This window comes from Drosophila ananassae, chromosome 3R (assembly GCF_017639315.1).
Source record: "Drosophila ananassae strain 14024-0371.13 chromosome 3R, ASM1763931v2, whole genome shotgun sequence".
Lineage (NCBI taxonomy): Eukaryota > Metazoa > Arthropoda > Insecta > Diptera > Drosophilidae > Drosophila > Drosophila ananassae.
The window spans coordinates 7,848,249-7,864,025 of record NC_057930.1 but is presented as its reverse complement, the minus strand read 5'-3'; the positions used below and the strand labels follow the sequence as shown (position 1 = coordinate 7,864,025).

At 41.2% G+C, this 15,777-nt stretch overlaps 1 protein-coding gene across 10 annotated transcripts in view; it reads right to left on the bottom strand.

Moving 5' to 3' along the window:
* Positions 1-15,777, bottom strand: part of LOC6505363 — a 36,645-nt gene that overhangs the window by 8,948 nt on the left and 11,920 nt on the right. For 4 of the 10 annotated variants that reach the window (XM_032455158.2, XM_032455159.2, XM_032455156.1 and 1 more), the window contains one exon: positions 5,274-5,318. The exons of 4 other annotated variants lie outside the window; for them this stretch is intronic. In XM_032455158.2, coding sequence (XP_032311049.1) covers positions 5,274-5,318 — 45 coding nt within the window. Of the gene's footprint in view, positions 1-2,900; positions 3,124-5,273; positions 5,319-15,777 lie in introns of those variants that run through there. 2 more of the 10 variants (XM_032455162.2, XM_014904990.3) reach the window with 2 other exon arrangements.

Below are 15,777 nucleotides of genomic sequence, written 5' to 3'. Positions count from 1 at the left end.
ATAAAAATAAACGACAGGCGAAAGGGTCACCGGTTCATTTAATTTTAGGTTTAAAATACTTGCCACATAAAACAGATTTGCCAATTCAAGTTTGCCAATTCATTTAATAACTCAATTCGAGCTTTATTCATAGACCCGAAATGGCAAATCAGTGGCTTTGTCAGCAGCTAGCTTTAAGTTTAAAATTAGCCCCGCCAAGCTGAGACGAATCGAAGCGAACCGATTGGCTTCCCTCGGAGCTCAAAAACTAATGAGATGCCCGAATGCCTTTGAGGCAAAGGTATCCGAAAAGTCAAAACAAAACAATAAACGCCAAAAAATCTATCAAAATGCTAACGGGTCGTTTTATTTGCGATTTGACAAAAGCGTGAAGCGAAAATCGAATTATAATTGAGACGGAGAGCCGGCAACTAAATTTTTCGTAGAGTAGCTCCCAAGTAGCAGAAACAATTTCGGCCAAAATCTGGCAAATGCCCGAAACGAGGCAATAAATCTTCAGCCGCTGAAATTGAAGATACTTTTCTTGTATTATCTGTGGCGAGCCATCTATCCTATAAATGGAATGAAGTTCTTAGCCAGTTCTGGTCAAATTAATGTTAGTCACGAGCTCCGAGCAGACAAAAGCCAACTTCAAGCTCAATATGGTCAGGAGGGGAGAAAAAGGCAGAAAGAAAGAGTTTTGTTCGGTTACTTCCCAGCAAAAAGGGTGGAAAGAATTCAACTTGAAAAAAATCAACTCAAACTTAATTTGGCGCATTAAAAACTATTGTTCCGGACTGGAATGCGTAAGAAAGAGAGCGGTAGAGGTGGGCAAAAAGAGAGGGGACGAAACGTGCTGCAGCCATTGCAGTTAATGAGCAAAATGAGTTCGCTTTTGGCCCCTTTGAAATTGGGGCTCGAATTTGTTGTTATTTTAGTACTGCTGTGGGCGGAAAGGTCTCCACTGAATTCTTCGCCGAGAGATACGTTTTCATTTAAAGTTTTTGGCTCGGTCTAAATTAAATTGTATGCCAAATCGATGTCTGAGCCATAAAGTATAAAAGTATCTGAAATTCCAGAAAAATTGCTTTATCGTTGCAGCTACCTCAGTTTGTTTTTCGTTTAGGCTTTATCTCTTGGCCTGGCCACCTATTTGCCTTGCATACTATTCAAGATAAATTATCACAGCTTATCATTGTTGAGGCATTAATTTAAATAAATAAAAGTTCTTTAATTAGCCAGTCGAGGTGCACTCAGAAGACAAAAAACAAAGACCAGAGATAAGAGAGTTCTACGTCAAAGGAGGAGAAAAAGCTTGTAGACTTCCTCTTTAATTAATGGAGGAAACTTTTGTAGTTTTTTCAGTAAGCCCAGGGTTATATAATCCACTTGCCTTCAATGTCTTAATGCCCTCATTTTCATTGCATTTCATGTCATTTTTTTCGAGCATGTGAAAACTTTTGCAATTGCAGAAATTCCTCTCCTCCGAAAAGCTTCTCCGTAGCTCGGAGTTGATTATTTATGCTGCGGGTTTTACTGTTTGTTGCCGCCAAAGTTGGCAGACAGTGGCAAAAAATGAATTTCTGGTATTTCTTTTTGATTGCATTCAACTGGGCTTACATAATTACCTGGCCAAGTCTGGCCTGGCTGGCGCCCCTTTTATGGCAGCTTTTAATTGCACTTGCACTGGCCGAGTGCTGAAAACTGAAAATCTCCGCCGCATAGACGTCAAAACATAGTTATGATGGGACTCACACCCAGTTCGTATTTTGTGGTATCATCCACCGCCAACACAGAACCGACTGCCTCCTCAAAGCACTTATGAATTGTTAAATGATCGGTTGACTTTTGATTTCCGCTCACCCAGCCCAAATGTGTCATCGTCGTCATCATCGTATCTTCAGCAGAATCATCTGCAAGTTGTTCCCAATTTATGGGCCACCTATTCATAGCCATCAAAGTTGAGTGATTTATTACAATTTCCCTTCTAGTACACCCATGCAAAATCTCACACATATTTGTTATACAATGTGGAAAATTTCTTAGAAACATATCTGGGCTTTTATATATAAATTCCATAATTATATGCCTTATTTCCGTTGGCCCCAAAACAAAAAAAAACCTGCCCATGGGGCCCTGAAAATGTTACGGCTACGTTTTGGGAATGTAATTTACATAGCCAGAACGTGATGAAAATTAAAAATGATTTCTATTTTATTTTCGTGTAGGAAATTATGTTTAATTTCCGAAGGGCTTATAATCGATGTTGTCATAATTTGCGTGGTGAAAGGAACAAGAGTGTATAGGCTGAACATAAACACAAAACATATTTTCTTCCTCCACAACACTAGCCAGAAAATCATTAATAATTCCTATTGAAGCAATTATTTTGGAGTCACCCTCTTGAGTCAATGACTTTTATGGCAAAAAACTTTTTTAATTTAATTATGAAAGCGCGTAAACAGACACAAACTACTTTTAGGCTTGGCGGGTCAGTGAAAAGAACACACAAAGTGAAAATTTGTGCAACAGCTGGAAATGTAGGAAACTTTCAGGGCAAAGGCAAAGGTAGACCAGGAGTTGCTTTTCATTTAATAAATACAATTTTTTCTCTTTTGCCAGTTGAGAGCACAGAAAGTATTTATGACTTTGGTTGGATGAGTTAACATCAAAAGGCGAACAAAATAAAACCGAATGCGGAGAAAAGTGGGCTGGCTCTTTGGTGAATGTTGAGCAAAAGTCAAATATAATCCGCAAACGAAAATGAAATTCAATTTGCTAACAAGTCATGTTGAAACAATTGAAAAAGGCAATAAAAAATGGAAATGGGAAAAATGCAATGTTCAAATGTTCAAATGTTTGCTCCGCTTTAATTGAAAGTCAACTGAAATTGAAAGTTGTCTTTCAACGTATTTGCTTACCCAGTACAGATCCGAGGAGAAAATCATGACTGTTTCTTTCAGATAAACTGGCAAATCAAATAAAGCTCTTTTTGAGTGCAAATTTCTCACAGAAATCTTTAAAAAGGCTGTTTGCAGCTTATATTCGTATTTCGTTAAAGTATTTTTGGTCGAGAAACACTTTGGCCAAGATCAACCCGAACCGCACCAACTTCCATTGACGACTATTCAAAATTCTGTTGAGCAAAGATTTTCATGACAGAGTCCGCCTAAACATTTGTTTTTTCCCCATCACATATGGCGAAAACAAGCCCAGTTCTATGGGTCTGGCCTGGCCTGGCTGTGTGTGTTCCACACATGCTTGTGTGAGCACATGCAAAAAGTATCTGTATCTCGGCGCTGGTGTATCTGTGTATCTGTTGCGGCGCATTGTCGTCTGCCGTGACGTGACACACATGTGGGCAATTCTAAGCAGGCAAGCCATGAAGATTTTGCCGCTGTTGCGGTTGTTTTTGTTGCCGTTGTCTTCTCAGTTCTTCTTCTTGTTTTGGCCAAACATGTGCCTACGGTTTTTGGCTTTTATGGTTTATGTGTTAATAAGGCGACCTTCATGACCGAATCGCTGAGATTTTTCTACGCTTTTCGGTTAGTCGAAAAGCAAACGCAACTCCCCGGCCGTGTGGCAATGGGCGTGGTAAATGAATAAAGAATGAGATATGGGTATTTATCTTTTTAGCCCCATCAAAGATGTTTATGGTCAAGTTTCTCAAGATACGGCGCTGCTATCTTGATGATGAAAAACAATTTTCAGGGAGCTTTCAAACCGCAAAAGAGGATGTTTCTTCAAATTGGATTTTGTATGATAAATAGAATTCCTATTTTTAAGCCTTTGAAGGATTTTATGTTCGAGCCTAAACTCTGACCAATCGCAACTCACAATCTCCTTGTGCAATCCAAGCCATCAACCTTCAGCCGACTCCCTCCTGTCTAGTCGAATACATTCTGTCATTTTTTGGTGCCTGTCTGCCAGTCTCTCGGAATGGCAACTTGCGTTTCATTTTAAAATTGTTCCCTGCACTAGGTCTTTTGAAATGCATTTGGTAACGGGAAATGGGCAAAGTGCCTCCTATTGGCTCAGTGGGGTGGCCATCCCGAAATCCATTTCAGAACCAACAAGAAAAACGAGATCCTGCAGCGTGAAGTCAAACCCGTAAAAGAACAGAGGACCAGAACGTGAATTTCTGATGTTCCCGAGGTTTCTCAGAAATTCATCATCATCTTCATGTTAGATGTGGCCATGGCCCTGTCCAAGGCCCAGGCGTCGTTAAGTCTGCCAAAAAAAATAAAAAACAAAACTAAATAAGACTATGGGAAAAAAGTTTTGGGAATTCAGCAAACCATATGTGTGAAAAGGGGAAAAATCAAGAATGCAAAAAGTAGCAGGCAACCAAGAGCAGTCCTTGAACTTGGGCAGGAAGTGAGGCATTTGGTAAATTGGCAATGCCCTTTCTTTGTTCGTTATATTTAGGTTTTAAGCTATTTTACTTCTTTAAATAGTCTATAGATTCAGTTTCTTGCATTTTATTTTGGCTTAGGGGCTAGATTCTAGAGATTTGGACCAGACTTTCAGGAGGCTATGATATAGACTTTAGTCTAGAGCATCCTGTCTTCGTCCTTTACCTTTGGGAGCAATTTACCGTGTTTTATTTTTAAAAATTCTATGCATATCTTGCCACTTCTCCCTGCCTGCCTTACATTTTCTCACCCTTCCTCTAGAGATGATGGCGTCATGCGGGCTCGATAAAAATCATGAGGTTTTTCGACGGGTTTACTGAGTGCCCACAGACGTGAGGTGCGAGGTGCTTGGAAACTGCAATTGATGGCAAACTCTCGGCGGCGAAACTAGCTTCACATGTTTCTGTATCTTATGTGTATCTATCTATTAGCCACAACTATGTAAGGTCACGCCTCGCATAAGACCGAGACCGCCCCCTAAAAACCTTTCTCACATGCTGTGGCAAGTCAACTTTGTATCTAGATACAAGGTACACTTGGCGTGAGTATGCGAGATGATGTTCTTGTTGCGTCTGTTGTTGTTTGTTCTGCCTGATTATGACATTCAACATGAACACGTAGCGAGTGCAACATATGCCAGCGACAGCTCTGGTATTTTTGCGAGTTCGTTTGGTATTTCATTCAGCGGTCACAGCATGACACGCCTGTCAGGGAGCCAACTGAGACTGAAAACTGCAAGCCAGCGGATTTTATTTTCCCTTCCGCAACATAGTTGGGTTTTCTCGGTCAGAACCCAGCTGGAATTGGTAGTTTAAAATGTATCTAGATAATGGTTGACAGCCAATTGGCGGGCCAATCTGATGATCGGATATTGCTTACATCTTGCTTGCGTCTTAACAAAGTTGTTTCGTGTTTAGAACTCACCTGAAAAGAGAGAACAGAGATCCATTCATTAGGGAGAGATAAATATTGAAAGAACTATTAATTAGGGTTCGGAAATCTCTGCTAAAAGCCCTATAAGACGATTAATTCCTTTCACCAATCTTTGGAGATTATGTGGCTTACAAGGGCAGCTTAGAAATGAGTTTGGAGATCATTGACTCCTAATGTGGATTTAATGGATTTGGCGGCCGTAATCTTGGTAATGCCTTATTTTATTTCAATAATGCACCTTAGCATTATCTCTCTATATTTTTGTTCAATTTTTAAATTCCAGTCTCTAAATAAATACATTGAAAACTTGACTTTAGCGCTCGGGAAAAACGAGTTCTATAAAATAAAATCGAGTTGGGCCACAAGCCAGTCAAGTGTGCCAGCGACTTATTTGTCACTAGAGCTGTTTTGTTTGGTTTTTGTTTTTTGTTTTCCTGTGAACACGGGTGACGTGTGGGCGGTCGAACACTCGCTCTGACAGACTGACACCCGGCCAGCCTAAGGTCAGGCGTTCACCAGTGCGTATGAGTAATAATTTCTTAATTGTCGCATTAAACAATTAACGGCCTGCACCATCTATAAATAAATGCCCAGTTTCCAGTCTGGCTATATTCTCTAGCATCGTATACATTTTTTTTCAAGTGCAATAATAAGTATTGTTTGCACAAAAATTTTCTCTTGTTATTTCGGGTTTTATTTTTGCCCGCTCCGCTGCCTTTAATTGTTTATGTAAATTAGAACTTTTGTATGAGCCACTTAAATACACACGACGAGGAAGTGAATGTGCGCATCAGAGAATCCAGCTGAGAATATAATTTGGCTACTTTTAGCCGGGCTGGACTGGCCGACTGATTCACCTGCCAAACAAAGGTGTGAAGTACATTTCGTTGAGAGGCTTGGCCACACGACCGCAAAAAAAAACCCAAACTAAGCTCCCGGATTTTTGTTAGCTCCAAATTGGATAGGCATGTGGCCAACGTTCGACAGTCCATCCATCTTCATATGTGTCCAGGGTCCACTACGGTCCACTCCAGTGCCAGTTTGCAGCTTCCAGTCACCACTCCCCATTCTCCCTACTTCCTTTTCCTGTTCAGTCAAATTAGCTTCGGCTGCCGGCCGTCAGTTAGCCAAGTCAACGTACACGCTTTTGTCATACTCGTCTTGTGCAAAGGTCAGCCAGCCAACTAACAACCATAAGTGTCCCCTGCCCGGCCACCTCTTTCATCAATTTCGACCAGCTCTCCGGTCTCAGGTTCAATGCTTCAATTAAATTTGCCGTCAATCATTTTTCAGCTTCGCACGTTTGTTAACAAAAGTCAACAAAATACATCGAATCGTGAACATTTTTATGACTTGTTTTGATTTGGCGAAATAACTGAAAGGTGTCTGCTTTTTAGCGGCGAAGTCGAATATTTTGATTTTCCCCCAAATCAGTTTTGTCAGCTCATTATGCAAGTGTTGCCCTTAAGAATATTTGTTTTAAATGGTTTACAGAACGAGTAATTTAATAATCTTCAAGTGGGGTTTATTTTCAAGTTCTTATAATAGACAGTCTTAATTCTGGTTTACATGACCCTATCTTAGTGCTACCTTTGCAAGAATTTTAAATCCGATTTCCAGTCAGATCCCCTTTGTCACTCTTGATCTCCATTTATCATCGATTTACACCTTTGTCATAGGCTCCGGTGCCATATTCTTCATCTTCCGCCCACTTCCCGATCCCAATCTTTAGTTTGCCAGACAAAAGATATAAAACAGAAGTCGGTACACCTTGTCGGCCTGCCCACAAGCCCACCGATTTGCTTTGGGCCGTGAGAACTGTGCCAGGTGAATGCCACTCGCCCATTGTCATCCGAGAGCTGGGGAAGCGTTGGAAACTTGCACTATTTTTACCTATTTTCTTGTGCAATTATTTATAATAGCGCCCGGTTTCAGGAACGGCCAGCCACGCCGTCGCAGGTAAGACTCTACCGCTCAGACCCTGTCTCCAGGGCCGGAGTTCATTAAGGGTAATGCATGCCAAAAAAAGGACGAAGGCAGAACAAAAAGATTGAAAGGCGAGACACAGTGTCTGAAATGTATACACACACACAACCCAGCCAGACTGGCGCATACCCACGTGTATCTGAGTACCCGTACTATCCGTGGGATGCCGATGTCCCGCCCTCAACAGCCGCCCGGACTCCGGACACGGACGGATACGTTAGTCCTTAATGAACGCCTGTCGCCTAGCACCTGCTGCAGTTCTTAAGAAAATGTTCCCTCATTTGTCGGGGCCCATATCCTGCAGGTAGGGAAGTGATTTCAGCTACAGTCCTTTACCCTAACCGTTTATAAATAATTAAATTGCAGAAAGTTTCGTCCGGCAGTATTGATTTTTTAAGTAGAGTTTCTGGAAGTTCTTCCGTAAATAATGGCATTACTTAAATACAGTACGATTTTAAAATTGAAAATTTCACAGTCGGTGGTCTGACCATTGCAAGAACCTCTCTGGGGTTTCCCCTAAGACTGCCAACTTCCGCCAATCAAAGCCATACTACTTACGCTTCAGGAAGATGTATGTTTTCCCCACCCTGTCCCTGATCCTCTTGCACCGCCAAACAGAAGTCGTACATGTGTTCGGGCGCTTTTGTTTTTACCGCCCGCCCGTCACATATGTCATAAGCAAAGTAAAGAAGTCTCATATTTCCCAACATTTGCTTATTAGCGTTGCCACTTGAAGGACCCTCGTGTGAGAAATGGCTATGGCTCTGGCCCGCCCCTTTTATGACGTGCTAATGGGCGGTAAATATTTTGTAAGCTTCATTGATTTTCATGAATGCGGCGGGCTGGCGTGGCAGGGGGATATGTTTCAAGTGGGTCATGTGAGACGAAGAAGCCAAATGACATGCAAACAAATCTACCTCATAAAACAGGAAAATGATAAATGATTTCGACGGTGACTGAAAAAAGAGCAAAGCAAGTGTTACGTCTCGCACATCCTTGTTCGCTTCCGGCTTCGCCCACCGAAAAAAGCGGGAACCCGCTCCTAATTTAACCGCCTAACTTGGCTATAAATTAATAATTTATACTTAAATATTGAGCGGGGAAACTAGTTGCTTTTCCGCCAAAATGAAAATGAAAAACTGGTCAAGTGTTCGTGAGTGACATTTTCAAAAGCGGCGAAACCAACCGCCTTGGCAACCGCTCTCAATCACTCTTGTGCTCGATACTGGCCCGGCCGCCTAGAGAGTGAAATCTTGGCCGGAAAAACAAGTGGCTGGAACATGTGGCTCAAAAGATTTATCAGATGGTCTCCTGCGAGCCACCACACAACAATACAGCAGAGTCATCATCATTAACCGAGGCGGTCTTTTGTCATTTCCATCACACAAAAGGATGTAGGAGGAGATCCGAGAAGTTTATGATAAATGGAATTTTTGCACTAAGCGTTAGGCCAAACTTTTGTTGTTCAAAGAAAGGATATAGGGAGGAGGGGTGGCTGCCGATGGTGGGCTGACAGGCTCCATCATTATTGTAATTTTCGAAGAAAACACGCACGTCTTCGGTTTCAGTTGGCCACTGGCCAGCAGGGGTTTTTGGCCAGCTGACCGAGAGACACCATGTGTGATTGATTGTAATTGAGGTTGGTAAAAGTTGTTGGTGTCAATGTCAAGAGTGAAACGGAATTGGTCCACAAATAAATGCCGTTTGACACTTTTGTCCCGAAACAAAGCATTCTTCCAAGTTTTCCATTAGTCAGCAATATTTGCCATACCATTTTGTTGTTATGTGAATCGGAAAATTGAAATGAAAAGATCTGAGGGATACTTGAGTCTTAAGCTCCTCCCAGCCCACTTCTAAGTTGGGTAAAAAAAAGAAGCCCAAACCCTTTAACCCTTTTCCCAGCTGCATAAAAAAGCGTAGACTCATCTAATTAACACAGAAACCCAACTAAGCCCCGGCAAAACTATACAAATAAAAAATAATTTATGCTGCCCATTAAACCCGAAAAAAATGGGTATATAAAGTCAGTTTTCTTTTCTTTAAAGCTGCCAACAATTTCACTTGCGAAAGCGTGGAGAGCCAGAGGAAAGCCAAAAGCAAAATAGAGTTTGGAGTTTTTCGAGGGCCATTTCGTAATTTTTCGGTCGGCGAGTGAGAAGCTCAAACTGCACATTAACACGTTTCAAAATGGGTTCAGAGACATTGCCAAATTATGAAATTAAACAAACAAAAACAAAACAAAATCTTGGGAAAGTTTTTCGGGGGCTATCTGGAAATGTGTCAGAGTGCTGGAAAAATATGAATGAAATCCAGCCACAATCACAATCAACCAAAAACTGAAATAAAGACAGCCGAATTCGGGCTTGGCTCTATCGCACTTTGTATCTCCAACTACTTGGGCCATAATTACCCCAGAAAAAGCTACCAAGGGGGTGTAAAGGGTGCGCCGACTCTGGCTTTAATGAGCAACTTATGAAATGGTTTTTGGTCGAGTGTCGCCTATTTTTGTCGTCGCATCTTAAAGATGCGTTCGAGTCATACATTTCTCCAAGTCGCGTGAAATGGAGCTACAAGTTCCAGTGGTTTTTATCGTTAATTAAAATGTGCCATAAGCGTGAATTTTAATTAATTTAATTGCTTAACAAAAACTGAAGCGCTTACGGAAAAATTTCAAGTTGCATTCCTCACAGGAATTCGAACTCTGCGGCGGATTAAGATATTCCCCAGCGATTGAGATAAATATGTGGACTTGGCTTCAAAATATATCTGATATAACAAGTAGAGCTGACTAATTGATGCCGCCAAGTGGCAGTCCTCCCTTTTAAGCGAAAGTATCTCGTTTTCGTGGCTGTCGCTTGTGTTATTTGTTTTTATTTGCCATAAATTTCCATAACGCGCTTAGCTGGCTTACTCATTGCCAGTTGTCTGCCGGCGAGATCGGGCGACAAGTGAATCAGCAGATGATCTTTTCTATATATACGTATATAGATATATTTGTGTGTACGTAAGCGGACACGAGTATCTACGTATCTTGTATCTCCAATACCCAAACAACTGACGCAAGTTCATTCAAGAAATTTTTGCTTATTACGAATTAAAAATAAATTTTTCGTTTCTGTTTTTGCCAAATTGTTTCAGATACGTGATTTGTATGCAAATTGCAATTTTAAATGTATTTTTTCTTTGTTGTTGCTCTTTTTTTTTCTTTACTTTTTAATAAGCGGCAACAAAAATAAACTGTATCTGATGGATGCAAATTGCTATATCGCTGATGCTGGGCGACATTGCGAAGCGTTTTTCATGTTTAAACATAAAAATTAAAATGCCTGTGGTTTGTATTTATGGTATTTTCACTCGGTCTCCCCCTGTAGCCCCCTCCTTGGCTATTTTCTGTGGTCTTCCGGAGTGAATAAATTTCATTAATGTGGCCAATCGTAAAGTGGACAAATAGTCGAGTTGTTGTGGCTGATAGGTCAGTTTATCGTAAAATTCATGTTTTGAATCCGTTGCCATTGTTTATGGTGGCATTTTGCGTATTTTTAATGTGTGTTTTGGTTTTAAACGAGTTTTCGGTGCATGCTTTACAAAATTGAGAAATATCTATTTAGAAAAGGGAAAAATCCATAAAAGGATAAAGTTAAAGTAAAGTTATAAACTAAATAGTCCTAGTATTTCTATAAATATCTTCTAATTGACCTAAACTCACTTCCACCCCCTGGCCAATGAATTCCTTCGCAAGAAAACTGTCAAAAAGCATCTTTCCCCATTTGACTTTCACATTTCAGAGCCATCATGTGAATGTCAGCACTTGTCTCACCACCACTTCTTCGAAGACCAAACTTAATTTGCGTTTAGCTTGTTTTTTGTTTTTATAACTGGAGCAGGAAAGTGTCACTCTTCATTTAGGAAGCTAATTTCTGTGGTTTTTGCGAAATCATCTGGGCAAGTTGAGGATTTATTTAGAACAAATTTCGTTCATGCCGACATTTGACACTAAAGTTAAGTGTTTGGTCACTGAGAGCTGTTGCAATCGCTCAAAAGTGGACCACTTAAAAGTTTTGTCATTGGCGGTATATGATGGAATTCCGAAAGTCAAGCCCCTCGGATTTTTCCGGCTAATTTAAGGCCAAGACGAGGGGAAGAGCGAGAGTGGCTGCCTTGAGGGTAATTTAGAGTCATTGTTCTTTTCGGCTCGTCCTCGCTTCTCCTAGCCACTTTGCTGCCTGCCCTTTTTCATCTTCAACAAGCCGCACTAATGAGCGCCGTGGCATGCATAATGCAAAGCCCAACGCCCCACGCCCAACGCCCACTAACATACCGCCCACCACAAGTAACATAATCGCTGCTGTCAAGTGCAGCGCTTCGCTTGGGGTAGGAAACACGTAAAAAGATACAACGATTCAGAGATACTTCCTTGTCCAAGTGGGTAAAGCGACCCGAGTGAGCCACAGTCGAGTGCGCACACACCAAACTAATGACAATATCAAATTACATGCGAAGCTAGCGGAGCAGCTGGAAAATTTGCATGACACACTTAGGCCTACGGATGCAAAGACACTGGATACTGGAATACTCTGCGAGACACTAAAATACTAAGATACGGAGCGGAGCAGACTGAAAAGCCACTGGGAGTGGTCGTCTTAAATCCTCAGTTGTCCACAACTTTTGCACGGCTTTTGGATGGCAGTTTGTCAATGACTTGTTAGCCATGGCATTTTCTCCCAGCCATGGCAATTTCTAAAACCTCGAGAGCCAGCAACTTTTGTGCAGAAAATGAAAGTAATTTGCAAAAGCCACGAATCGTCTTCTTTAATCAACACACAACTCAAAGATCGTGTGCCCGAGGCAAGTCAATGCGAGTTGCACAGAGAAAAAGTGATAGTTGAGAATTAACAAAAATATTACTCAAAATTTTTAAATAAATATTTGTAAAAAAATAAATTTTAATGATTTTATGACATTTTTTAATGAAAATATTTCATGTTACTTGTGTTGAAAATTTTTCTCTCTGTCGATACTTGTATGTGAAAGTCGTTGAGGGTCGTCGTGGATTGAATCGGAACGGATCGAGAAGCTGCGAAGCCAAAGTCTCAACGAAAGTGTGTCCAAAGACCAGACTATATGGCTAATGAAATTAACTCGGACTTGGCTCAGTTGGTCTCCTTGCTTAGCCGGCAAATTGGGACGCCAGTTGGCGCTTAATTGAAATGCTGAGGAGTGTACATATTGTACAGTGACAGAAAGATAAGAATATGACAAATAAGGAAGCGATTTACGATGCCAGTTTCTTCCAGTTTCTCGATTAAGTCTGGCTAATGGACAAATTATACGGAGAGATAAGGCCTGGAAATACTTGTTTATGGAATATAGCCACAATGAATATTGACAAAATATGTGAAAGTTCAAAAATTACTTGGGTCGTTTGGGGGTACCCCCAACCCAATAATTACAGGAAACCTAATCTTTTCGGCATTTCTTTAACCTCTAGATCTTTTCTAATTCATGACCAGGAAATTATGGCCCATCGGGGCTTGTTCGAAACATTCAATTTCCTCATTTCTCACGATCAAGCTCTTCGGCGTTCAAGTGCATGATTCCACTCACATTTGGAGCACCTTCGTCTGGGCCTTTTTATACCCTTGCAGAGGGTATTATAATTTTGGTCAAAAGTGTGCAACGCAGTGAAGGAGACATCTCCGACCCTATAAAGTATATATATTCTTGATCAGGATCACCTCCTGAGTCGATATAAGCATGTCCGTCTGTCCGTCTGTCTGTCTGTCCGTCTGTCCGTCTGTCTGTCTGTCTGTCGGTTTCTACGCAAACTAGTCTCTCAGTTTTAGAGCTATCGAGTTGAAACTTTGCACACATCCTTCTATTCCTTGCAGGTAGTACATAAGTCGGAACGGCCGGGATCGGTCGACTATATCCTATAGCTGCCATATAACTGATTGATCGGAAATGCCATAACTTCGTTGTTTTTTAAGATAGAAAGTTGGGCACAAGTTCCACACATGTTATATTTGACCAACATATATTATGTACAAAATTTCATAAGGATCGGCCAACTATATCCTATAGCTGTCATACAACGATCGGAATTGGCATAACTTTGGTGTTTTTTAAGTTAGAAAGATGGGACTTGGTACAGATTCTATTTTGGACAAAATAATCTGATTTGCCAAATTTCATAAGGATCGGCCGACTATATACGATCTTCTATATATGTAATAATATAAGATGCGTGGCGCCACCTAGCGGACTGCGACTGAACTGCAAGGGTATATCAACTTCGGCTCCGCCCGAAGTTAGCTTTCCTTTCTTGTTTATTTTTACCTTTGCGTGTAAGTCGAGCCAACAAATTAACTTCCTGGCTAGTTATCTCCGAGCCCACCCAATTAATCAAAAATCAGAAAAAAATCCAGAGGGTGGAGAAAACATTCACGCGATCCAGCTAAAGTGCTTCCTCACCGATCGTTTCTGAAACTGGCCCATTACTCACTTCGATAAGGTAATCGGAGAAGTTGAGAATCAACTTAACGTGAATTCTACGGGGGATTCTATCAAAAGCTTTGCACTTACTGACGTCACCGGTTGGATTATCAATATCAGGGTCTAAGCGAGCACTTACCTAGAAAGAGAAGAATAAAACGGAAAATAATGTTAATAATTTGTTGAAAAATGAGTCAAGTGCCAAGGATGATGGCGCAGAGATCGCCAAGCGGAACCAGAATATATATTCTTGTGTGTATGTGACATTTAATTGAGTGCGAAATTAATAATTGTATGTTTTTATTGGGGGTTAGCGAACTCTTTGCCATTAATTGCTAGATATGGGAGGACTGCCAGACCGTTGATCTTGTCTGGCGAAAATATATGCAATTGCCATTAAAATGATTCGGTGGCCGCAGATGTTTCCGTTTTTCGCTGCTCGTTTTGAGAAGGAAAAGGCTTTTCATCTTCTGCTTGGTGTCAGCTTCGATTTTAGATGTCTGTGTGGTGAAGACACAGAGACACAAGCATACAACATGCAACACATTGACCCTGAACGGATGGCAACAAAGCGTTGCATTGTTCGCGCCCGATGAGAGAGTGGCGTTTGTAATTGGCCGTTGGGGGGATCGGCTTTCATAATTAATAGAGGAATTTTTCGAAAGGCGGAAGTGGTGAATGGTAGTCTGCTCTAACAAGATGAAGAATACGTACCATTCTACCTGATGGTTAGCACGATTCTCAGAGTGTCTCACAAGGCCCAAGTCATCGTCATAAATAACTCCGAATAATTCCAACTGACAGCCGAACATTTCAAATGTCGCCTCTAAAATCGGCCCACAATCAAAAGTAAAAACTTTAACGAAACTTGAAATATTTTTCGAGTAATTTTTCCATATTCGGCTGGCCATCCAAAAAAGGCTAAACAATTTTTTTCCGTTTTAGTATTTTAGCGCGTGGCCATATAAAAACCGAGAGATCTACTTTGACGAAATTTGTTTAAGCTTTTGGTTTTGTTTTCTGACTTGGGAGTCGCAGGCCGAAAACTAACTTATCGTTAGAGGCTTATCTTATCGGGGCGGGTGCAACTTTTTTGGTTCTGTTTCCAAGCTCTCTTGATGCAATTTCCAAAGATACAAATTCTGTGGAAATTTCGTCATTGCGAGAACGGGGGCTTTTGGGGTTTTATGTAAACTCTTAAGTGATTAGGGTCAGGCCGTTAATTAGCTGAGAAGAAGACCAATAAATGAAAGTGGGTGATTTGGTGCGGTGGTGGTTGTGGCCACCTCAGAATTAAATTAGAAACAAATTAAATTTTGTCCCGCAGACAGCCAGTCGTGGGAGCTTCAAACTAAATGGAATTTCGTATCGATTTCAATTAAATATTTACAAGCGAGTAACATGTGGCTGGCCGGCGTATTCAATGCAGTTTTTTCATTCTTGTTGTATGGCTACAACTGAAGTCATCAAGGTAAACAAAATTAATATCAGTTGAGTTGCGGTGGAAGCCACTCTCTGTCTGCCTCGCTTCTTCCCATTCAACTGTCACAGGTCACAGGCAAAAGGGAAAAATAAAAGAAAACATTTCCCTGTCATGCCCGAAGTGCAACAAAGCCGGCTCGGGTCCCGGGGACAATTGCACACACGGGTCAGCAGAGGTGCACTAACCAAGCAGTTCAAAAACTGGCCAAAAAGGAATCAAGTGAATATGGCCGGCTACCAATATCAATAGCCATGGCATATCCATTGTTCTCCATTTCGAGAACAGCTGCCAGTTTCCTGGGTCGGATTTCGGGTTTTGGCTTGGTTTTCTTCATGGCTCCTGATCCTGAAGCATCAAATATGTTGGCAATGTTTTAAAAAATTTACTTCCGCTCCCCGGGGTACAGATTTTAGTGTTGAATTATATGTGGCAGATCCGAAGTGAATTGCCAGCGGCCAAATCAAATATGATTTTTCAACCGCCACAAAG